The sequence below is a fragment of the Mastigoproctus giganteus genome, chromosome 4 (genome assembly GCF_048544385.1).
Source record: "Mastigoproctus giganteus isolate SK-2022 chromosome 4, ASM4854438v1, whole genome shotgun sequence".
NCBI lineage: Eukaryota > Metazoa > Arthropoda > Arachnida > Uropygi > Thelyphonidae > Mastigoproctus > Mastigoproctus giganteus.
The window spans coordinates 57,490,330-57,516,805 of NC_143578.1; the positions used below are offsets into that span (position 1 = coordinate 57,490,330).

General features: G+C 38.4%; 1 protein-coding gene across 1 annotated transcript in view; it reads left to right on the forward strand.

Annotated features, from left to right (window-relative positions):
- LOC150086747 (complex I assembly factor ACAD9, mitochondrial-like) overlaps positions 1 to 22,079 on the forward strand; it is a 216,665-nt gene extending 194,586 nt beyond the window's left edge. The window contains exons 17-18 of the mRNA XM_090371556.1: positions 1,513 to 1,585; positions 21,979 to 22,079. Coding sequence (XP_090227682.1) covers positions 1,513 to 1,585; positions 21,979 to 22,079 — 174 coding nt within the window. The remainder of the gene's footprint in view (positions 1 to 1,512; positions 1,586 to 21,978) is intronic.
- The last annotated feature ends 4,397 nt before the right edge of the window (positions 22,080 to 26,476 follow it).

Genomic DNA, 26,476 nt, shown 5'->3' on the forward strand with positions numbered 1-26,476 from the left:
CACAATTTCCAGTCAATATCTGGGAAGTTAAAATCCCCCATTATAAGACAATTTGATTTACTGGCCTACTCCATTTCTCTGTACAGTTGTTTGTTTACACGTCAGGGTCATTAGGCCTATAACACACTCCTACTCTCATTTTTGCTTTCCGACTGCTTATGTCACACTAAACTGACTCAACATTGCACTGACCATCTATATTGAGTAACTTATCAACTTTGTGGTATTACACTGAGGGTACAGGAGAATGAAAAAAGACCAGGGGGTAACTGTGCAGTCAGATATGAAATTCTCTGGGCTGTGCAGACATGCAGCCTGGACAGCCCATGGGTTTTGTCAGTGATATACAGAAACTTTGCTAGCAAGGATAAGGAGGTAATTATCCTTTATAAGTCCATAGTTAGGTCATATCTTGAGTACTGTATACAGTCTGGAGGCCTCACTTTAGGAAGGATGTAGATCTGCCAGAATGGGTGCAGAGAAGGGCAACCAGGTTAGTGAAGGGAACAAAAGGGTGCTCTTACCTAGAAAGGCTTCATTTCTGCAAATTGCAACATCTAGAGACTAGGCATATGTGGGAAGAGCTGATTAAGGTTTAAGGCCTTGAATGGATTGAGTAAGCTAAATGTTGATGGCATTCTTCCTCTTGCTCAGACTACACATAAGAGTGAATAAATTCAAATTGAGGAAGAATGGTTTCAGGATAGATGTGCAGAAGTTCAACCATTGGTTGATTGTTGGGACAAACTTCCATCTATTGTTATGAAAGTGGGTGGCTTGAATAAATTAAAGGGAGAACTAGGCAAATTCTTGTAGAGTATGGATGGGTGAACTCTGTTTTTTTTTTTTTTTTGGCTGATGCTATATAAGCTTGCTCTCTTGTGTCATTTGTGATTATTACTACTACTACTGCTACATTGTTTTATTTTACTGCAACAAACTGTATATTTACATGGGTTTGTCAAATACTGACACTCAAAAAAGAGAAACATATTTGATGCTTCAGCAGACATTGTCAGTTATCAGCTTTGACACCTAATTTCAGCAAAATTGCTGAAAATCTTCCGCAGCAGGTCTCTAAATGGATTCGCTGAGTATGTCTATTTTTTAATTCGGAGTCTAAATAATACTTAATTTTTTTAGTTTAAAATTTTAACTGTAGCAATTATTTTTTGGGTCTGCTATAATGCAGTACACACATGAAAAAAAAAAAATCCCCTTTCTTAGCGTTCTTTACCTATGATAATCTTCGGGTGTACCTGAGGAACTAGCCGAACTTCCAGGGAATACCTCAACCAAAAAGCTTGAGAGCCACTTCAATAGCTGAAGAGGAGACAAGATAGCCTCAACAGTCATATGTCTTTTGTTCAGTGTTTTCAAAATAAACACAGTATAATATAAAATAATAATAAATATATTATTAGATTATTTCAAAGCATCAGAACATTGTCATAAGAATTTTATCTGATTATAATTAAAGTGAAATACTAACGAAATTTTCTATTTAATTAGGTAGCACTAGCACATACATTTTGTTTTGATGCATATAATAGGATTACAAAGGCACTTGATGAATTACATGAAGGTAAGTAGAAGAATATTGTCACCTTTAAGTGTATTTTAGTATCAGTATTAGTAGTGGTAAATGACAAGGAAGCTAGTTGATGCAGCATCAAGCAAAAAAAAAAAAAACACCTGTTCATTTCCTCTAACAGTTTGTCTAATTAGCCTTTCCTTAAATATATTCAAACTATCCACTTTTACAACTCCAGATGGAAGCTTGTTTCAACAATCATTTTCTCTCTAGCTGAAAGCAAATTTTCACAGTTCTGTCCCACAATCCATTGTCAGTTTAAATTTGTCCATTTATGTGTGTTGTCTGAGAAAGAGTAAGGATTTAAAGACTTAAACACTACTCAAAGGTGCCTGGTTTCTAGGTGCTTAGTTTGCAGAATTGAAGTCACTTTTGGTAAGATTACCTTTTTGCTTCCCTGATTAATCTTGCTCTTCTCTTCACCCATTACACCTTCCTGAAATGCATCTTCCACACCTGTATGCAGTACTTGAGATGCCATTTAGCATATACAACAGGTCAATCACCTCCATGTACCTACTTTCAAAGTTCATTGACAGAACTCCATTAACTATCCTAGCAGTCTGCTATACTCCATGTCAGACTGCACAATTATCTCTAGGTTGTTTTTTGTTTTCCACCACATAGAGCAGTGGTTTTCAACCTTTTTTTAATAATGGCACCCCTAAGTAATTTATTTTATTTTTCGGCACCCATACTTAATTTTCTGCCTGTTAGATCCGATTCTCTCCCTGTGTGTGTGTGTGTATATATATATATATATATATATATGTTATATGATAGTTATTACAATAATATAATTATAAAAATTACATTTCATAATGCAAATTATATATATACAGTATATAATAATTTTATTCTTTATATAGAGGTAATAAGTAAACATCAATTATAGATCACCACAAAATTAAAAAGATACTGTACACCTTTTTATAAGGAAATAAATATATAAATTTAAAAAAAGATAAGTTTAAGTAACTTAAATCCAAATTACTTGGCACCCCTGGAATGTTGTTGTGGCACCTTAGTTGAAAACCACTGACCTAGAACATGGTACCACCTAATTCAGTGTTTCTCAATCTTTTCACTCTCGTGGCACATTTTCCAAAGAAGAAAAATTTCGCGGCACACCTATGTAGTCATAGAATAAGAAATTTCTAAATTAAATAAATAGAACGAAAAATAATATTAACAATTTTTTTATTTATACTTATATAATATCTGTGTTATACAAACAATTCTTACAACCAAAATAAAATATTCGGACAATGATGTTAAAATAAAAACGACGTTAGTTTTTTTTTAAGATTTTGCGGCACACTAATGTGACGCGGCACACCCTTTGAGAAACAGTGACCTAATTTGTATATTATTCTGGAATTAGTGTTATCCATGTGCGGTACCTTGCATTTATCAATGTTAAACCTCAGCTGCTACTTCTCAGTCCATCTGCCTTATTTTTTGTTACATCTTGTTCAAGTAGCATACATTGGTTCCTGTTAACGATCACCAAAATTTTTATCATTGTAAACTTAAATATTAAGCTGATATGACTTCTTCAATATCTTGCATAAATATTGAAAACAGTAAGGAACCCAGGTCCTGTTCCACCTATCAAAGGTGGAACATATCAAAGTATTCCACGAAAGCTTCCCATTTAGAATTCACCGTTGGTAACATCATCAGTTGATCCCACTGTATAGAATTTAAAACTGTCTGAGACCTCTGTAGTCACCTTTACGAAAACAAAAACCCTTCCCTTTACCCTTGATCATAGTTACATCTTTAAGTAAATCCCACATCAGTACACGGTGATCACTGTCACCTAGTGGTTCCTTTATCTGCAAATTCCTAATGCATGCGTCATCACTGCTGATAATCAGATCAAGGATATTACTCCCTCTGGTTGCAACTCGTACATGTTGCTGTAGAAAACAATCCTCCAATAAATCCACAAAAGTCTTGCTAGTGTGTGAGTGACAAACCCATAAGTTCCAATCAATATCTGGAAAGTTAAAATCCCCCATTACAAGACATTCTGATTTACTGGCCCATTCTATTTCTCTGCACAACTGTTCATTGTACTCATCAGCGTCATTTGGCCTATAACATACTCCTATTCTCATTTTCCCTTTCCCAGTGTTTATGTCGCACTAAACAGACTCAACATTGCACTGTCGACTGGATGCACTTCCTTAGATTTTATGTGTTTCTTAACTAACATCATAACCCTCCTCCCTTCCTACCCTATCTGTTCTTTCTGTACTCATTGTGCTCCCCAAATTCCAATTCTGCACTCCTTATATCTGTGTGACACCATGTCTCTGATATCCCAACAATATCTGCCTTTGACAGTTTGATCAGCACTTCAAATTCATCAGCTTTATTTACTATACTTCTAGCATTAGTGTACATACAAGTATACATGCACTTGTTCTTACCCTTAGTTACCCTAACACAGCCCAAGTATTTACTTGTTCCGTGATGACTCCCAACGGCTCTTGAAATCCCCAAAAACTTGCTCTCTAGGCTGCTGCTCATTACAACAGAAGAGTGCAAGGATCATTTTCGCTTCTGCCTGCAGCTACCATTAATCTTTAACCTGTGAATCCCCCCCCCCAAAACTAGCAGTTTTCTGACCCACCTAACACTGCCTCAATAGCATCAGCAAATATTCTTGCACCCTTTCTATTTAAGTGTATCCCATTTCTGTAGAAGCAGTCTCTCCTGTTAGCAAGCACAGACCACTGAAAAAAATTCTACCCCGTGAGCCTTGCACAATTTCTCCAGGGCCAAATTGATTGACAAGGCTCTCATCATATACTCCCTCCTATCGTGTCTGGGCAGAATTGCAGACACTTTCAAATTTAACCCTAACTTGCAACTCAACTTTTTTTCAGCATTGACCTGTACTTGTTAAGTAAATCTACAGATCTCTTACTCTTAAGGTCATTAATGCCAATGTGTACAACAATATCACCTTTTGTGCCCTTAAAAGATGATATCTGCTCTACAACGTCATCAACATTTGCCCTTGGCAGACATACCCTTGTCCTGTTCCAGCTATCCTTTTTACATACTATATTCCCCGTCTCCCTGACTAGTGCATTCTACCTTGGAGATTGCTGTTATGTTGCCTGATGCACAGGAGTGAGGTCTGGCATTGAGTTGGGCAGCTGAGAGCTTGATGGGCTGCTCATATTAATTTCTTCGAGGACATTTACCGTACGCCTCAAACTCTCATAGATGCCCATCTATGAGAGTTTGAGGCACCTAATTTTTTCACAGTCTCTACACCTAGCACACACAAAGACATCCTCCTTGGCTAGATCATGTACTGTTTTAGACTGTGATGTGTGGGAAAATCGCCCCCTTCAGTTCTCCCGCAAGCCACAGCACTCTGGCTATTCTGTGAACACTGCTTTGCTGCTCTAGTCTGGGTCATGATTCCTTTTAAGTATAATTTAATTAACAATGAAAGTTAATAAGATTAATAAATTTTATTGATAATACTATACTGACCTAATAGATTTCTAATACACTGCTACGTATTTCGCTATCTAGTTTTACCTTAAACCTTACGGTATTCTGTATCGTGTAATAATGGCGGGAAGTTACGAACGTTAAAATCTACGGACACTGAGTATTTTCTTTTTATTTTGAAAGTGCTTTCTATTAGGTAGTGATCACTGTCAATTTCACTGCCTCTGAATACTCTAGTTCTCTAATTTTGTTATTTAAATTTTCATTAATGATAATATAATCTATTATAGACTTTGTGTTCCTTGCTTACTGTGTGAATTTATGGATATTCTTGTGTCTGAAAAAAGTATTCGTGATTTTAAGTTTTTTAAAAATGCAGAAGTCTATCAAGCATCTTCCATTATTGTTGACCACGGGTTCACCTTCTGATCCTATACATATGTCTATTGATTGAGCACCAACTCTTGCATTAAAATCTCCTGCTATTATGAGGTATTCACTTTTTGTTAGTTTGGTCTATGATCTCTTGTAATTCATCATAAAATTCTAGTTTCATCAATGTTGCCTTCTACTGGTGCATAGATGCCAATGATTGTTATTGTATATGATAGGATTTTTAGCCTTAATTTCAACATTCTGGGTGATATCCAAGAGTAATCTAATATTTTATTTTTCCATTCTTTCCTTATAATAACTTCAACTCCCGATGATGCCCACATTTCATTTGGTACACCTGAGTATATCATTATGAAGTTACCTATTTCCTTTGTTCTTTTTTGTTTCAGTAATGACTGCTATGTCAATATTTCTATTTTCTAATTCCGTGATTAATTCATCCAATTTATGATTTATTTCCCTAACATTCCAGATTGCTACTTTAATGTCCTTAATCGTAGTCTTATATACTTTTCCTGGGTTGTTATCCTTGAGATTCGTCCAGTTTTTTTTCTGAGCTTATTTCGAGTATTTGGAATGCCCCATATAGGTTACCAGCCTTTCGCAGGGTAAGTCTAGTGGTGAGGCTGCCACCTTATAGCCTCTAGACAGGCTTCAGGTATAGCATTTCCTTTGTATGTGATGGGACAGTTATACCACTGTGACTCGGTATCCTTTTTATCATAATTTTTTATTTTTAATAACTTTATTTGTTGATCATTTGTGTTATCTTAGTGTCTCAAAACCCTTTTATTGCTCTCTCTCTCTCTCTCTCTCTCTCTCTCTCTCTCTCTTTTCCCACCCCCCAGAAAATTGAGATTTTGTTTATTTTATTTTTTTAGTTATTTGTTCAGATTACAAACATGTAACCTCATTACAATATGTATAGTTATAAAATATAGGAGGTTACTGCTATACTTTATAATTTGTAATACTACTATAACAATTTGTAATGCACATCAAAGAGGTGTTTTTTTTTTAATCATACAGTTGCTTATTCATACTTTGTATAACATTATCAACTGAGTTTGATTTCAAATTAATTGCTCTTAGGTGCAAATTATCCATATTATATAGCCTAGTTGGTGGAGTTAAAAAAAAAAAAAAAAAGAAGTAAACTGCAGCCATTATCAACCCACTGCAGGATGGAAGCCTCCTCAGCAATTCATGGCCCCGGGTGCCAAGCGATTGTGACTGAGCGAATTCTTTGTGCTTAAAGAGTGATTTTCCAAAAGTGATATTATAGTTCTTTTACGTTCCTGTCCTTAAAATAACTTATTTTTTCAGTAGCAGCTCTTGTTAAAAAAGTACTTTACAGAGCCGGAAAGGAAAGTCACCTTTCTTTACTTCTTATATATTTATTACTAACCCCTACTACTTCTCGCTTGGTCACACCAGGCACTGCTCCTGCCTCCCCGTGGCGGGGCCGGAAATCTTGGCAGAACAGTTAATCTGCCAAGGGCCAAAAGGAGCAATTATGGAACACAATATGTTTCCTCCACTAGAGCCGACAAGTTCTCGGCCAGACATAGAAAATGAACATGACATGTCTCAACCGAAGAGGTTTAAGACCAACTCTTCAAACATAGATTTTCCTGCATTTCTCATAATGCATTCACTTACGGATCAGCCTCTCACCAAATTGTCTCCGTTTCTTATTCAGAAACATCTCGAAAGTCTTGCAGGATCTCCTAAAACAGTCAAGCGACTGCAATCAGGAGACCTACTAATAGAAACAATCAGCAGGAAACATTCGGAGCATCTACTAAAAATTACAAATTTTGCTGGAATTTCAGTAAAAGTTTCTCCCCACGGAACCCTAAACACTTCTAAGGGTGTTATATCCAGCTGGGACCTACTGAATGTGTCGGAGGAGGAGATATGTCAAGAACTTCAGGAGCAAAATGTAATTGCAGTAAAAAGAATCATGATTAAAAAGGACAACACACTGGCATCTACTAGGAATATTATACTCACTTTTAATACTCCAAACCTACCTTCTTCCATAAAAGCAGGTTATCTTCTTTGCCGCATTAGACCCTACATCCCTAATCCATTGAGATGCTATAAGTGCCAAAAGTATGGCCACTCTCAAACGGCATGTAGAGGAAACCCAGTCTGTCCCAAATGTGGGTCCACCGATCATACTCAAAATGACTGTTCAGCAACAGAAATGAGCTGTCCTAACTGTAAAGGCAACCATCCCGCCTATTCTAAGACATGCGACAGATGGAAAACCGAAAAGAAAATTGTGAAGTATAAAATCGAAAATAAAGTAAGCTTTCAAGAAGCGAGAAAATTAATTGCTCCCAGTATTACAAAACGTACATATGCCAGTGTCACACAAAAATATCAATCAGTGGCCACCCAGACTGATGTTACAGTCCCCTCAAACAACTCAATCTCTGACTGGGCACGAACTGTTCTCTCCCAGCAACAGTCCAATATCCCGAAACAGTTGAACCAGGCAAGCAATACTGCTCTTACAGTACCAGCGAAATCTCCTTCTCCTACTCCTCCAACCAATGCTGCTGCTCCATCAAATAATCGAGGTTCAAACATCAAAATGAATATTCAAGACACATCCATGGATACAATTGACTCATCCAGACAGGAAGACCCAGTCTTAGAAATACATGTGGAAGAAGATATGGACATCGGTCGCCCATTCTTCAAAAAAGACAAACCGAAACCTGAACGCCATAAAACAGTCACATCAAAAAAACAGTCAGATACAGCTTCTTTTACTAAACACCAATAATGCCTTATATTCTTCAATGGAATTGTAGAGGATTTCGTTGCAATTTTAATGATATTCAAGACTTAATTAATCGCTACAATCCAGTTGGTTTCTGTATACAAGAAACCTATTTAACTTCCCAAATTTCTGCCAGCTTAAAGAACTACTCTATCTACCGACAAGATCGTAATACTTCCACTTCTGCTCGTGGGGATGTGGCCATCTTGGTCAATTCAAAAACCCCAACCAAGCAAATTGTTTTGAAAACTGAAATTGAAGTCATTGCTGTGTGTTTGGTAACCGAAATTGAGTTAACATTAGTATCAATTTATCTTCCACCAAGTCATACCTTCTCTTACCAAGATCTTGAAAACCTGCTAATACAGCTACCTTCCCCTATCTGTCTCCTGGGGGATTTCAATGGCCACCACCACCCCTTATGGGGATCTACTAAACTGGATAGTCATGGCCGACTGATTGAAACCTTCGTAGATAAGCAAAACTTTACCATTCTTAATACCGGTGCACCTACTCACATACAATTACCAACTGGACAAACTTCTGCAATCGATCTCTCGATATGCTCCCCTATTCTGTATCCAATCATGGAATGGTCTGTTATGGACCATCCCATGGGCAGTGATCATTTTCCGATTATTTGTGATTTGCTCACTGCACCACCGCCAGTAGCCAAACCTTGCAAGAAATGGAAGTTCTCTCAAGCCAACTGGGCCAAATTTCAGTCAGCTGTCAATCTGGATGAGAAATTTATAAGAACACAGTCGATAGATGAAGCCACTGATTATATTACTACACAACTACTATCTGCAGCTAACTGTTCAATTCCACTGTCGAATACCCAGTTCCAACGGCACATTAACTATTGGTGGAATGAAGAATGCACCAAAGCAAAGAAGTTAAAAAATAAAGCATGGAATTTATTTCGTAAATCCCCAACCACAGCTAACCTAATCAACTACAAGAAATTAAGGGCAAAAGCACGCCTCATTCAGAGGCAAGCCAAGAAGAATTCTTGGATCCGGTTTACATCTACCATAAATAGAAACACTAACTCCAGGTTAATATGGAAGAAAATTAGGCAGATTTCTGGCAAATTTCCACCCACCCCTTCGCCAATTCTTTCGTTTAATGGGCAAGAACTCTCTGCTCCTGAAGACATAGCAAATGCCTTGGCTAAAACTTTTGCCGAAGTTTCTGCGGCATCAAATTATTCTCCGGATTTCCAGAAAATAAAGACCACGACTGAACAACGTGCCATCAACTTTCGAACCTCAGTTTCCCTTCCGTATAACCAGCCTCTTCAATATTCTGAACTTTTACACGCCATTAAAACAACACGCAACAGTGCCGCTGGGCCAGATGGAATATTTTATATCATGTTACAAAACCTTGGAGACAAAAACTTAGAAATACTGCTGATCTATTATAACCGAATATTTCTGGAAAACATTTATCCCAGCTCTTGGCATCATGCAGCAGTTCTTGCCTTTTTGAAACCCGGTAAAGATCCTACCAGTCCGTACAGTTACAGACCAATTTCCCTCTCCAGTTGCCTTGGTAAACTACTCGAAAAAATTATCCATAATCGACTTGTTTGGATCATCGAAACAGAACACCTAATGAGTAATCACCAACATGGGTTTCGTAAGAACAGGTCCTCCTTAGATCTCATGATCAAAGCTGAGTCTGCAATTCGTAATGCCTTTGTAAAAAATGAACATCTTGTTATGGTTTCCATAGACATAGAGAAGGCTTTTGATACTACCTGGCGTCGTGGCATTCTCAGTGACCTTTATGCTATTGGTTTACGAGGCAACCTGCCCATATTCATTAGGAACTTTCTTCAGAATCGTTCATTCCAAGTTCGATATCACAACTCACTTTCTGCGACATTTTCACAGGAAGAAGGAGTGCCACAAGGGTCTGTACTGAGTGCAACCCTTTTCGCCCTTAGAATCGATTCCATCACAAAAGAACTTCCAAATGCTGTTCAGACCTACCTTTATGCTGATGATCTCTCTATTTCTTGCCATTCCCAGAACATGAGATCCATTGAACGGCAACTGCAGATATCCCTGAATAAAGTCCAAAGGTGGGCAAGGTTAAATGGCTATCGCCTATCACAGCAGAAGACTGTTGCCATCCATTTTTGTAATCAACGAAAAATGCATACAGACCCTGAACTTCATATATCAAACTTTACCATTCCAGTGACTAACAACATCAGATTCTTAGGATTAATCCTTGACAGGAAACTAAATTTCCTTGAGCACATTAAATTTGTACGTACTTCCTGCCTCAAAAAACTAAACATACTAAGAGCTTTATCTGCCTTGTCTTGGGGAGCAGACTGTACATCTTTGCTGCTTTTATATAGATGACTTATTAGATCCCGATTGGATTATGGTGCTCCACTCTATGATTCTGCTCGTAAGAGTATACTACGATGGCTAGATCCTATACAGCATAGTGCATTGCGGATTGCACTTGGGGCGTTCAGGACCTCTCCTATTCATAGTTTATATATTGAAGCTAATGAGCCACCTCTTTACCTCCGCAGAAAAACGCTGTTTCTTAAGTATGCAGCCCGAATACAAAGTTGCTGGCAGCATCCTGTTGAGCCATACCTTTTTAATCCACCACTGCAAAATTTCTATAGAGATAGAAACAAACCCACTAGAATAAGACCAGCAGGCTTACGCCTAATTGAAATAACACAGAGTTGGAATGTTCCAATTTCCAACAGGCAACAAGTAATGAATTACTCTCAACCACCTTGGAGTCCGCCTCTACAATTAACCTGCGATACTTATCTTCAAGAATGGGGAAAGAATCGCCTACCAATAATTAATGTGAAACAACTCCATGCAAGCCATATTCATAAATATGCCGATTTTTTACCGATCTATACTGATGGCTCCAAATCACATTCAGCGGTAGGAGCAGCGGCAGTTTTTCCCACTTCAATCATTTCGGCTGCTCTTCCAGCTCAGTATAGCAGCTTCTCAGCAGAACTCCATGCAATCAAATTAGCCTTAGAAAATCTGATTCACTACCCATCTGTAAAATATATAGTATACACGGACTCGCTCAGCTCAATTACAGCAATGCAACATTTCTCCTACAAGGTTCACTCTGTGTTAGATCAAATCAGAAGTCTCCTACTGCAAATACAAGAACGTCATCAATCAGTGACCTTTTGCTTGATCCCAGCACATTCGGGGATAAAGGGGAACGAACTCGCTGACAAATCTGCTAAAAATCCATCAACTTTTGATTTAACCTCCATCCATGTTCCAGCCTCTGACTACAATCGCATCATACAAACGGCATGTCTCGCGCAGTGGAAAGATCTATGGCACTCCCAAACCAATAATAAACTCTATCAGTTGAAACAGCACCCAAAGCTTTGGCACACTAGTACCAAAACAGTGCGAAGAGAAGAAGTGGTACTTGCAAGGGCACGAATAGGACATACGTATCTCACTCACCTCCATCTACTCACAGGAGAGGATCCTCCTCAGTGCCCACACTGTTTAACTCAATTATCAGTGAAACATATTCTAATTGACTGCTCACAGTATCAACAAGAAAGAACAACCGTCCTGTCTTCCCTGATAAATCTGCGAGAACCAATGACCCTAAATCATATTATTGGCGAGGAAGCAAATATCAATGAATTTTTCTCTTTCCTGAAAAAAATTGGACTATATCATAAATTCTGAAAGACCACTTTAACAAAAATCAAGTTATTATAACAAAAATTTGTTTTTAACAGTTTCCTATGAATAGGCACATTATAGCTCCAGCAGCTTATGCGCCATTAAACCTCCATAACACACACACTCAGCAATTCATGCTGAGGGAATTGGACCATAATCTGCTACGCTGGTCCAGTGCAGGTTGGCAGATCAACTGTATTTAGCATTCAGGGGCTTGAATCCCGGTCTACTCAAAGAGCGTGTACTATTGCACTCCCGCTCCTGACCACTCGGCTACGGAGGCACACGGTGGAGGAGTTGAAATGAACTAAATATATAATTTTCATTCAGTTTAACTCTGGCTAATTTCAGTTTAACTTCAAATTAGACTGTGATGTCTTATGGTTTCCCCAGCCAGCCTTATAATATTTTATTTTATTAGAATTCCATTTATTTGTACTTTTTCAATTTTTCCATAGAGGAAGTTAATTCAATCAAAGAAAATTCTTGTTTTGTTTGGTTTAATATAGCATTTTGTTTCCCTACTTTGTCACTTAACTCTAGTAGATTCTAAATATATGACATGGAGAGTGTGCCTACTTCAAGACATGGTATTCCTGTCTTCCTCTTTAAATGAAGTTTAGCTTCTATTCCATCTCAATTCACTGACCCACAACATTATTTCCTGTCTCTTCATATTTTAGACTACTGGATATCCATGTCACATCACTACTTGCTGTTGACTGTTCTCTTACTTGAGTTCCAAAACATTTTCCTATATAACCAGGCTTGTAATGTAATCAGTGTTAATAAAATATGTTTATTAAATTCATGCCTAACGTGTAATGTCAGTTTCTAATAGTCAGGTTAATGCATAATCCCTTAACTCATTAACTTGCTGTGCAGTATCACACAAATATTGTTTGGTTCTATGCTCTTTTTACAGATATTTCCAAGGGGACTATTCTTCTGAATACACCACTAGCCAGCTGTTACTTCCAGAGGTGAAGGTGTTTCATAAGTGAAAATAAACTGATTTTAATTAAAAATATGTAATTCCTCTACTTTCATCAAACATGTCAAAGGATGCTAAGAAAAACAGCAAGGACATCTTTACTTATATAAACTCTAAAAGGAAGGGAATCGTATTGGTCCACTTGATATCAATGGTTCGACTGTTGATGATCCTGCTCAGATAGCTAACAAACTGAATGAGTATTTTGCATCTACATTCACACGTGAGGAATTATTAAGGGAGAAAAATGCCAGAAGTTTATCAAACTGTAACAGGGTGCTTAATGATTTTGTAATAACTGAGAGCAAAGTGGAGGAGAAATTGTTGAAGTTAAACATAAGAAAGGTTCCTGGGGTTGGTGGGATCTATCCAGTTATATTAAAGGAGGTGGCAAAGGAACAAAGCAAACCCTTAGCCATAATTATGAAAGCATCTTGGACTCGGGAAGTCCATATGGACTGGAGATGTGCAAATTTATCCCCAAGTCACAAAGGGGGATCGAAGGGTGACACATGCAGATATAATTCAGACACTAGGATGTGGTTACAAAGCAACTGGATGCAAAAAATAATTTTGATAACATATACTTGGATTTCAGGAAAGCCTTTGACGCTGTTATGAATGGAAGACTATTGTACAAATTGGAGCAGAATGGTATTAAGGGTAAATTGCTACAATGGATAAAAGGGTGGTTGAGTGGGAGAGGACAGAGAGTGGTAATCAATGGATGCTGCTCTTCATGGACAAATGTTATTAGTAGTGTCCCACAGGGTTCGGTGTTGGGCCCACTGTTGTTTTGTATATTTATCAGTGATATATCAATGAAGGTATATCAGGCTTAGTCTCAAAGTTTGCAGATGATACAAAGGTTGACAGGGTTGTTAATGACAGTAATGGCAGTGTGTTTCTGCAACAGGATCTAGAAAATTTGGGCAGATGGGCTGAGAAGTGGCAACAGAAGTTTAACATTGACAAATGCAAAGTACTGTATATGGGTAGAAGTAACCCCAGAGGAACATACCAACTGTGCGGTACTACACTTAGGGTGGTAGAAAATGAAAAAGACCTGGGAGTAATTGTGCAGTCAGATATGAAGTTTTCTGAGCAATGCAGACAGGCTGCCAGAGCTGGTCATGGGGTTTTTGTCAATGATATTCAGGAATTTTGCTAGCAGGGAAAAGGAGGTGATTATCCCTTTGTATTAGGCAATGGTCAGGCCACGCCTTGAGTACTGCATACAGGTCTGTAGGCCTCATTTTAGGAAGGATGTAGATTTGCTTGAGCGTGTACAGAGAAGAGCAACAATATTGGTGAGGGGAACAAAGGGGTCCTCTCTTACCAAGAAAGGCTTAAGTCTGCAAATTGCAGCGGCTGAAAACTAGGCACTGCAAGGTGATCTGATTGACGTGTATAAGGCCTTGAATGGGTTGAGCATGCTGAATTCTGATGGGATTCTTCCGCTTGCCCAGATTATGAACCTAAGAGGGCATAAATTCAAATTGAGGGTAGACAGCTGTAGAATAGATGTCTGGAAAAACTTCATATCTGACTGTCAATTACCCCCAAGTCTTTTTCCTTCTCCACTACCCTAAGTGTTGTTCCACATAGTTGGTACATCACTTTGCATTAGCATTAGTAGAGGCATTTGATGCAAGAAAGCAAGCTTATGCAGCATCAGCCAAAAAAAAAAAAAAAAAAACACTTCCACTTCACCCCTCTGTTCGTTCAAAATACCTGTCCAGCTGAGCCTTAAACTTATTTAGGCTATCAACCTCCACCACAAGGGATGGGAGTCTGTTCCACCAACCAACCACCCGCTGGCTAAAGGCAAATTTCCGCACGTCTATCCTACATCTGTCTTTCCTCAATTTGAATTTATGCCCTCTCAGGTGATTTTTCTGAGCTAGAGGAAGAATCCCATCAGCATTGAGCATGCTTAAACCATTCAAGGCTTTATACACCTCTATCAGATCACCTCGCTGGTGCCTAGTCTCCAGACACTGTAATTTGCAAAACTTAAGCCTTTCTTCGTAAGAGCACCCCTTTGTTCCATTCACTAATCTTGTTGCCCTTCTCTGTACTCGTTCCAGCAGCTCTACATCCTTCTTGAAATGAGGCCTCCAGACCTGTATACAGTACTCTAGGTGTGGCCTGACCATTGCCTTATACAATGGAATAATCACCTCCTTATCCCTGCTGGAAAAATTCCTGTATATCATTGACAATACTCCATGAGCTACTCTCTGGGGTAGCTGCTACCCATATGCATTACTTTGCATTTGTCAATATTAAACTTCAGTTGCCACCTCTCAGCCAATCTGCCCAACTTTTCCAAATCCTGTTGCAGTAGCATACTTTCATTAACAACCCTGCAAACCTTCGTATAGCAGCGCACTTGGATATTAAGCCTGATATAACTTCATCTGTATCATTGATAAATATAGAAAACAACAACAACAATGGACCCAACACTGAACCCTAGGGGACTCCTCTAATAACATCATTCCACAAAGAGCGCTGTCCATTGATTACCCCACTCTGTCTTCGGCAGATTTCAGGTGGTGTTGGCAGCTCTTGGTCATCATTGTCCTTGTCCTTCTCATGATATCCTCCAGCTTGGTGTTAGTTCAATCTATGACCCCGAATGAGTATGTTAGCACTGGGACTGCATAGGTGTTTATGGCTTTAACTGTGTTCCCTCCGTTCAGCTTTGCTTTCAGCAGGCTTCTGAGTCTCTGATGGTATTTTTCAGTCAGGCAGGCCTTAATTTCCTTGTGCTGTAACCGCTGAGCCTGCATCATCCCCAAGTATTTGTAGACCTCTCCCTCTGCCATGGCTTCAATCTGTTTACCAGTCTGCAGCTGGTAGTTTCGGTTGACTAATTTTCCCTGGCGCAATCTGTGGATTTTGCATTTGTTTAGACCAAATTCCATCCTAATATCATTGCTAAATTCTTCAGTGATCTGGAGTAGTTGCTGAAGGTGCTTCTCGGTTCCCGCGTGGAGCTTGATGTCATCCATGAACATGAGGTGGGTGAGGGTGTACAGGTTCTTCCTTCCTTCTTTGAGGTAATATATATACATACTTGCTACTGTTGAGCATGGTAGGTAGCGGGTTAAGTGCTAGACAGAACCACAATGGGCTCAGGATATCTCCCTGAAAGATTCCTCTCCTGATGGGGATTGGCCTGGTTGTGATGTTTCCGACCTTAATGGTGGTACTCCATTTCGCCATTGTTTCTCCTAGGAAGTTTGTCACTATCGGATTGACTTTGTAGATGTTCAGCGCCTCTATTAGCCAGCTATGAGGCACGGAGTCGAAGGCCTTGCAGTAATCGATGTAGGCTGTGTACATATTGCGGCGCTTCTTGTAGGCTTGCTCCATAACCACAGCATCTATTGTTAATTGCTCCTTGCATCCTTTGCTCAGCCGCTTGCATCCTTTCTGCTGTTCGGCCATTATGTTCTGGTTCTTTCAGTGGTCTATCTTCCTGGTTATGCAGCTGATCAGGATCTTGTGCATTGTTGAGAGGCAGGTGATTGGCCTATATTTCACCGGGTTTCTCATATCTTCATCTTTAGGCTTCAGATATGTGATTCTTTTAGTGAGAAACTTCGGGATTGTCTCTGGGTGCCTTATCATTCGGGTGAAGTGCTCTGCCAGGTGCTTGTGTGTGCAAGTGAGCTTCTTATACCAGTAGTTGTGGATGTTATCTATTCCTGAAGTTTGCCAGTTGTAAGAGTTCTTGATCATCTGTTTTACTTCTTCCTGAATCTCCCACCCTCTCATTTCTTGTACGTCCTTGGTTTTCTTGCATTCTATTTCTATCCAGGTGGCTTGGCTGTATTATTATTATTTGCCATATGGTGCTAGGAAGCCTGGGGCTTATGCTGCACCAGCCAAACAAAAATTTCTGAATTACCCCAAGAGAGAGAGAGAGAGGAAGAGAGAGAAGTAGAAGGGAATCACCAAGAAAGAGAAGAATGATTATATCCAGCTCAGGACCCTGGGTGGCAAGCCTATACTCACCAGATGTGGGGCCCTGAACAAGTTTCCATCTGGAATTGTAGAGGTGGGTAGCTTGAATAAATTCAAGGAAGAACTAGACAAGCTGTTAAAAGGACTGGACAGGTAAAAACGGAATGCATTTGGTGTGTGTTTTCAGGAAAATATTAAGCATTATGACAGGTTAGGCACTCTGTAAATGGAACCCATTATTTTTGGTGCCTATAATCCAGCTTCAGTTTTTGCTTTTAATCAGACTTTTTTCTTATTAGGAATAGCATTAGAATTATCCCATTATCAGCCATTGTTTCTGGGCAGCCAATCTTTAATTCCATCAAAAAGGCAGAAAATTCAGTTTAAAAAGTTTTTGAAAAAATCAGGCAGGAATAATTACATAAAGCTGTTAAAAAGTGGTGCAAGAACAAATTAAAGAAAACACTTAGCTTATATATTAAAAGGGGAAAACAAAAGTCTGTCACTTCTCCTTTCTGGTTGAAAATAAGTTTTTTAATTGATCTTGCACCACTGTTATCATACAGCAAAGGTCTGATTGTATAGATTTTTTGGCAACGATAAAGAAAGCCATCACGAGAACCACTGCAAACTTCGGGAAACTTACCCGGAAAAACTGGTTTGCTAGTACTGCAATTTCTCCCTGCATTCTCGGTAAACAGACAGTGTGTCTTATGAGTAGTGGCAGTAGATGTCATTTTTTCATATTTTAAAACAGCAGGAAGGGGGGATAAACACCTTAAGACTGGGACAGTCTGGAGGGTGTACCCAAAAATAAATATCAGCCATAAAAACGCTCATGAACTCCAATAATCTTCTTTTAATAATGAGAAAAAACTAATCAATATTATTATTATTAGTAGTAGTAGTAGTAGTAGTAGTGGCATGTGATGCAAGAAAGCAAGTGTATGAGATAATGCAGCATAAGCCAAAAAAAAAAAATCACACCATTCCCTCCAAATGCCTGTCCAGTTCCTCCTTAAATTTATTCAACCTATCAACTTCCTCAACAACAGATGAAAGTTTGTTCCAGCAATTAACCACCTGCTGGCTAAAGGCAAATTTCCGCACATCTATTCTACATCTGTCCTTTCTTAATTTGAATTTATGCCCCCTTAGGTTCGTAATCTGAACAAGTGGAAGGATCCCATCAGAATTCAGCATGCTCAACCCATTCAAGGCCTTATACACCTCAATCAGATCACCGCGCAGGTGCCTAGTCTCCAGCCACTGCAATTTTCAGAACTTAAGCCTCTCTTGGTAAGAGGATCCCCTCATTCCCCTCACCAATCTTATTGCCCTTCTCTGTACATGCTCAAGCAAATCTACATCCTTCCTAAAATGCGGCCTCCAGACTTGTACGCAGTACTCAAGGCGTGGCCTGACCATTGCCTTACACAGAGGGACAATCACCTCCTTTTCTCTGCTAGCAAAATTCCTATATATCATTGACAAAACCCCATGACCTGCCCTGGCAGCCTGTCTGCATTGCTCAGAAAACTTCATATCTGCCTGCACAATTACTCCCAGGTCTTTTTCATTTTCTACCACCTTAAGTGTAGTACTACGCAGTTGGTACGTTTCTCTGGGGTTACTTCTACCCATATGCAGTACTTTGCATTTGTCAAGGTTAAACTTCAGTTGCCACTTCTTAGCCCATCTGCCCAAACTGTCTAGATCCTGTTGCAGTAGCACACTGCCATTACCGTCATTAACAACCCTGCCAACCTTTGTATCATCTGAAAACTTCGACATTAAGCCTGATATACCTTCATCAATATCATTGATAAATATACAAAACAACAGTGGACCCAACACCGAACCCTGTGGGACTCCACTGATAACATTAGTCCACGAAAAGCAGCACCCATTGATTACCACCCTCTGTCTTCTCCCACTTAACCATCCTTTTATCCATTGTAGCAACTTACCCTTAATACCATTCTGCTCCAATTTGTACAATAGTCTTCCATGCGCAACAGTGTCAAAAGCTTTCCTGAAATCCAAATATATGATATCAAAATTATTTTTTGTAACTACATCATAATATCCTATCAAATTTGTCACACAAGACTTTCCTTTAACAAACCCATGCTCTGTCTGAATTATTGCTGCAGTCTTGTCTAGATGATCCTGCAATGCATCTTTAACCAGTGACTCCATTATTTTACCCGGAACAGAAGTTAAACTAACTGGTCTGTAATTACTCGTGTCACCCTTCAATCCCCCTTTGTGAATTGGGGATACATTTGCACATCATCTCCAGTCTGTGGGAACCTCCCCTGAGTCCAAGGATGCTCTCATAATTATGACTAAGGGTTTGCTTAGTTGCTTTGCCGCCTCCTTTAATATAACCGGATAGATCCCATCCACCCCAGGTGCTTTTCTTATGTTTAACTTTCTCCTCCACTTTGCTCTCAGTTATTACAAAATCATTAAGTATCCTGCTACAATTTGATAACCTTCTGCCATTTTCAAACCTTAATAATTCCTCATGTGTGAATGTAGATGCAAAATACTCATTCAGTTTGTTTGCTAACTGAGCAGGATCATCAACAGTAGAACCATCGATGTCAAGTGGACCAATAAGATTCATCCCCTTCCTTTTAGAGTTTATATAAGTAAAGAAATCCTTGCTGTTTTTCTTAGCATCTTTTGCCAAGGATTTCTCGTAATCTTCCTTCACCTGCCTAACCTCCTTTGTGACCTGATTACAGACTAGCTTATATCTGCCATAGGCTTCTGAGTCGCTTGATAATTTATATGTATCCCGTGCATTTTTCTTCTCTGTTACGAGTCTCATTAGTTCATTAGATAACCATTTTGGCCTAAACCTTGAACAATATTTCTTAATAGGTATGAAACTTTTAGTGGCATCCACGAATAATTCCTTGAATGCTTCCAACTTAGAATTTACTGTTGGTAACATCGTCAGTTGATCCCACTGTACAGAATTTAAAAACTTTCTGAGACCGCTGTACTCAAGCAAAAACCCTTTCCTTTACCCCTGATGGTAATTAAATCTTTAAGTAAATCCCACATCAGTACACTGTGATCACTGCCACCTAGTGGTTTCTTTATCTGCAAATTCTTAATACACGAATGATCACTGCTGATAACCAGATCAAGAGTATTACTCTCTCTGGTTGCCTCTCGAACATGCTGCTGCAAAAAACTGTCATCCAGTAAATCAACAAAAGTCTGACTAGTGTGTGAGTGACCAACCCACAAGTTCCAGTCGATATCTGGGAAGTTAAAATCCCCCATTATAAGACATTCTGATTTACTAGCCCAGTCTATTTCTCTGTACAATTGTTCATTGTACTCATTCGAGTCATTAGGCCTATAACACACTCCTACTCTTATTTTTGCTTTCGCAGTGTTTATGTTACACCAGACTGACTCAACAGTGCACTGTTCATCTATATCAACTGGGTGCACTTCTTTTGATTTTATGTTTTTCTTAATTAATAGCATAACACCTCCTCCCTTTCTATCCTGTCTATCCTTTCTGTACACATTGTACTCCCCAAATTCCAGTTCTGTATTCCTTATATCTGTGTGACACCACGTCTCTGCTATCCCAACAATATCTGCCTTTGATGTCTTGACCAACACTTCAGATTTATCAAATGTATTTACTATACTTCTAGCATTGGTATACATGCTTCTATTCCTAGTTACCCTAACACATCCCATATACCCACCTATTTTATGATGACTGCCATCCATCTCTGAAACCCCAACACCCCTCGCTCCAGGTCGCTACTTATTCTAATAGAAGTTGTGCAAGAATCACCTTCACCTCTGCCTGCGACTACTGTTAAACTATTAGTCCTTGTATCCCCCCAAGCTAGCAGTTTTCCGAACCACCTAACACTGCCTCGATAGAATCAGCAAATATTCTTGCATCCTTTCTATTTAAGTCTATCCCATCCCTGTAGAAGCAGTCTCTCCTGTTAACAAGCACAGACCAGGCTGAAAAAAATTCTATCCCTTGAGCCTTGCACAATCTTTCCAGGGCCGAATTTATCGACAAGGCTCTCATCATATACTCCCTTCTATTGTGTCTGGGCAGAATTGCAGACACTTTCAAATTCAACCCTAATTCCCAGCTTTTTTTCAACAGTTACCTGTACTTGTTAAGTAATTTTGCCGGTCTCCTACTCTTAATATCATTAGTGCCAACATGTACAACTATATCATCTTTTGTGCCCTTAAAAGATGATATCCGCTGTATAACATCATCAACCTTTACCCCTGGCAGACATACACTGGTCCTGTTCCACCTATCCTTTTTACAAAGCATGTTCCCCGTTTCCTTGACAATAGAGTCACCAACAACTGCTAGTTCCTGTGGGACCAGCGCATTCTGCCTTGGGAGTTGCCGCTGTGTTGCGTGATGACTAAATTGATTGGCCCCTCAATTTAGATCCTTCGAGGGCATCCCTGTCCAAGCTCTCATATAGGCCCATAACAACGCTGTGTTATCGCCTGATTTCCTTACACTCCTTACATCGCGCACACACAAAGACATCCCCCATGGCAATATCATGTTCCGTTCCAGAGTGTTCAGCAAACATTTCACAAGTTGCACATTTTTTTAGGCTGTGATGTGTTGGAGAATCGCCCCCCTCAGTTCTCCCTCGAGTCACAGAACTCCTGCCACTTTGTGCCCATTGCTTTGCTGCTTATCGATAATACATCATTATCGACTTCTACTGCCACTACCAATAACACGCCTGTCTGTTTACCAAGACCACTGTTAGGGAGAAACTACAGCAGTGACAAATCAGTTTCTCCAGGAGAGTTTCCCAAAGTTTGTGGTAGTTCTGGTGTTGACTTTCTTTACCTTAACTGTTTTTTTTTTTTTTTTTTTTTTTTCCATGTGATGTTGCTTCACAAATATTATTGGATATTTTATTTTGCACATTTTTTTATAAATCCTAATGATTCTATTTTTCTTTACCAGGACAGTTTCAGAATAATGATGCCAATTACATCCAAACTGCAAACCGTATTCTGAAATTTAAAAAATATGCAGCAGTTCATCCTCTAACAAGAAACTGGTAGTACAGATTGGCATAATTACCTTTGTATATAAATAGTGTATAATAATAAAGAGCAGTTTAATTAGTTAATTAAACCTAAATTTAAAAAAAAAAATTAAACCAAAATTTTAAAAAATGGAAGGCCACATCCCAGAAACACTTGTGATTTAGGAGAGGTATCAGAGACAGCATATTTTTGCACACTGTTATAAATTTTTCAATACAATAAGTGTCATAGAGAGCCTTGTAGGTCCTAGCATACTTTTGTCAGTAATTTCTGTCTTAACCTTATTTATTTCAGCTATTCTATAGATGTTCAATATGCTACTGAAAAATAGCTTGTAGTAAGCAGACAGACCGTTGAAAGCTCATGAAGTGGGGGAAACTGTGAACAGTGTTGGAGATGAGTTTTGTGAAAGAGTCAACAAGCCAGCTCCACCAGAAAGAAGTGCTGAGATGTGAACTCTTGCTCTTTTTTAACAAGTTCAGTTTTTGAAAGAAAAGTAACTGGATTACCTAGCAAGAATAGAAAATTATCATTAAAGGTAGTACAACAGGTGAAGAATAAGTTCAGAACTTATCGAGCCTGCCACTACAAAAAAAAAGTTTACTTGAACTTGAAAATCACAGTGCCAAGGTATGTGAAAGATGTTCTTAAATAGAAAATTTTCAAGCCTGTTTGTTAGTGAGTTAGATGATGCTGACTTACAAAAAGAAAAAATATGCTTCACTTTTTTCCTAAAAGTGTTTGAGATACACCTACAGTGTGGAAAGGTTTTATCTTAAGATGAATGTATTTTATTACAATGTATAACAGAAATCTTCATTTTTTATGATTAACAAAATGATGCAAGAAAGCAAGTTTATGTAACGTCAGGCAGATCTATGGAGTGACAAAAATCTCACAGTATTTTTCATTCCAAAAGTCATGTTTGAGTGTAGGGACTGCCCAGAGTATGCTTCCTCTCAGTGAAGAAGTCTTGACCATGAAATTTGGTGGTGTCGGTCTTATGGTATAGGACTGTAGCATGCTGGTTTGGACTTGGTGTATAGAGCCGTTAAGCCCTTGACCTTCTTGGATGCTTTGGACAATTATGCACTGTGGCATTACCATGGAAATGAGTCTCAACCCAATTGAATACTTAAAGATGAATTGGAATGCCAGATTAGGCTGTAGCTAAAACAGGAGCCTTCAAAGCTGGCTCTGGGAACTGCTTTGCAGGAAGTATAAAGATTATTTCCAGTCAAATCATATTAGGCATTGGTAGAAAGCATAGCTAGGACTGAAGCTGTCATACAGGGCAACAGTTGGCTTGTAAATCTATCCGTGCCAACATCGTGTAAAATTACCTCTGATCATATAGTGTGTATATACGCATATTGCATTTTATACATAAAAAAAAGGTTGTGATAAACGATGCATCCATTTTTTTCTCGTAGTTTTTTTTTTTTAACTTATTATCAACAAAATTGATCATTTTTAATACAAAGAGAAACTAGTGAAGAATGTGTGTGCATCTTACTAATCAAAGGTACATTTTTCTCCTCAGTCTGTTTTTACACTTATTATATTAAAGAGAAATGGAGTAATTAACACTTAGCTACGGGTTATTAAAAATCATCTAGCCTAAGCCAATGTAAAATGGGATCCTGAAAGAATATTGAAAAATAATGATAATGGTAGATGGAAACTATATTGAAAAATAGTGATGGTAGACTTCACACACACACATTGGATTCATTGTCTTACCATACTGTATTCAAAACTTTATTCGCTTATATAAAAGCTTAGTAATTGTTTTTATTCTATTTGAAAATAGAATTGTTGACACTGTTAAAAACTAAATCAGTTAAAATATACTTGATAGGCTTTAGCAATTTATATTGTCTCCATAATCTAACAAGTGACTAAATAACAGTAGTAGCTGCATTATTACTGTAGTATCATATGATGTGTTCCTCATTATCATAGTTGGGCATATCATTTATCTTCTCACTGCTTTCTCTCCCTCCCTTGCTTTACATCGGATATTATCGCATCAGAACAGGGATTTAAAAAATTGGTTGAATGCAAGTACAATTGTCTGTTATCAAGTTACTTAATTGTAAATCTTTTATTTATATAGTTTAATTGTGCAGTGTCTACAATTTTATTTTTATTGTGTATTTATATCAGCGAATAAATATAATTTTGAATACACCATGGTCAGTGTTCAATAGATACAATATTTATCCTATCCCTGATTTTAGGGATTATTTCAACATGATGGTAGATTTCTTGATTGAAATTTGCCATGCAAACAAGACTACAAATGAGTTACATCAGTTTTGTCTTCATGGAGTTTATTATAATGCTAAGTCTATCTAACTTGGGGAGTATTGCCCTCATAGATAGCACAGCTGGTAGGTTCGCCAACCTCCCCACACCTGGTGGAAAAGACCCGAGTTAGAGTTCCGGTTATGATGTGAGGAATTTTTATGGGCCTCGTTCACGTTGTGAATTTACATTCACGAGTTAGTTGGTCTCAGGTGAGAGTAGCAAGGTTTTGTCCTCTTGGAAACTTTCTTTTTCATCCAGCAAAACATGATCTTAGTCACTGATGCTTCTAAAACCCAACAACAAAACTTAGTGTTCCATGGAACACCAGTGTTCTGTGAAATGTGAACAAGTGTTCCATGAAAAATCGTAATTAATAATTCAAAAAAAAAAAAAAAAATTTGCATAATTGTAGCATACACCAGTTTTGTATCATTATAATTTTTAACATTTTTTTTTTCAGTTATTAATATACTGGCATGGACCGTGGAACATTATTTTGGCGGGCTTTTGCATAAAGAAGTATGCATAGAGGTAATGGCAGCTACGAAAAAGTAGCAGTGTAATGATCTAATGTGCCATTCATATGTGATTTAGCCATGGGTTGAAGGAGAGAGGGAAGCAAACTGATATCATAACTAAACTCACTTCCTTGTATAATTTTTTTTTGATAATTATCAATATTTCAAAATGCTTTTACTAAAATAAATGACTGTGGATTTGTGGTTGAAAAAAGGAACTTTAAAACGAGAAGCAACTACTTCTAGTATTGCAACTGTGGTCGATGAAAACTAACACAATATTGTCACACTTCAAAGTGAGGATGAACAATCACAGCCTTTTGTCCCCAAAAATCCAAAGTGAAAAAACAGGAACTAACCAATAAAAGACCAAAACGAAAGTATCATGACAGTTATTTTGAATTTTGGCTTTATGTGTGTTGGAAATAAAGATTCTCCTGATACCCAGTGCATCGTATGTAATAAAATATTAGCAAACAGTTCTTTGACTCCCGCTAAACTTGTGTTTCGTAAATATATTGTGAAATGAAAACTGTTCTGAGACTAAAAAAGTTTGGAAAAGACTGACTTTTTTTTTTTTTTTTTTTTATGTGAACCCCAAACACGAGAGGTATTAGAACCTATAGTACTTAGTACCGTGCTTGGGTTGGAGGTTGAGAAGACGAAAGAAGATATTTGTTGACATTGGACTTCTGTAGATTGTAATTTTCAGGAAATATGTATGAAGGAAGGTTGTTCCAGAAAACAGCAGTTGAATGAATAAATGAGGAAGATGAAAAGTTGGTTCTGTGGGGTTGAAGTTGGACAGTAAATGGATGTTGGCTGGTGGCGGCACATGATTGGACTGTTTTGAAAGAGAGAGCGGGAATTATAGAAACCAATTGAGAAGAACAGTGCCCATGGAAGTATCTGTAGAAGAGGCATGCAGCAGAAACAGTACGTTTATGAGAAAGCGAGTGGAGAGACACTGTTAGAGATGAATCATTAATTAACCTAACTGCCCTCTTCTGAATGGAATCAAGAAGCCTGAGAGAGGTTTTGGGAGCACCACCCCAGATATGGGAACAATATTCCATGGCAGGGCGGATTTACAATTTATACAGAGTGAGCAGCTGTTTGGAAGAAAAGTAATGCTGAGAGCGAAAGAGAAAACCAAGTTTTTTAGATGCAGAGGAAGCAATATTTGTAATGTGCTTGTGCCACGAGAGATTAGAAGTCAGGGTATTCCCCCCCCCCCCCAAAAGAGATATATCATTTTGCCTAGAAATCGGAGTGTCACTAAAGATAAGCATAGGAGCAGAAGAATCCTTTTTACGAGATATAAGACAAGACTGAGTTTTAGAAGGGTTGAAATCAACTAAGTTGTCTTTGCCCCACTGGAGAATTACCTGAAGATCAGCATTTAAGGAATTGGTAGCAGATTTTCGAGAAGTTGAAGCTGATTGAGCAGCACAAGGTTTCTCAAAATGGAAAGTGGAATGCAATGTGCTATCATCCGCAAAACTATGGATAGGATTTCCAGTCAATGGAAGAAGGTCATTAATATACAAGAGGAAAATAGTGGGGGAAAGAACTGAACCT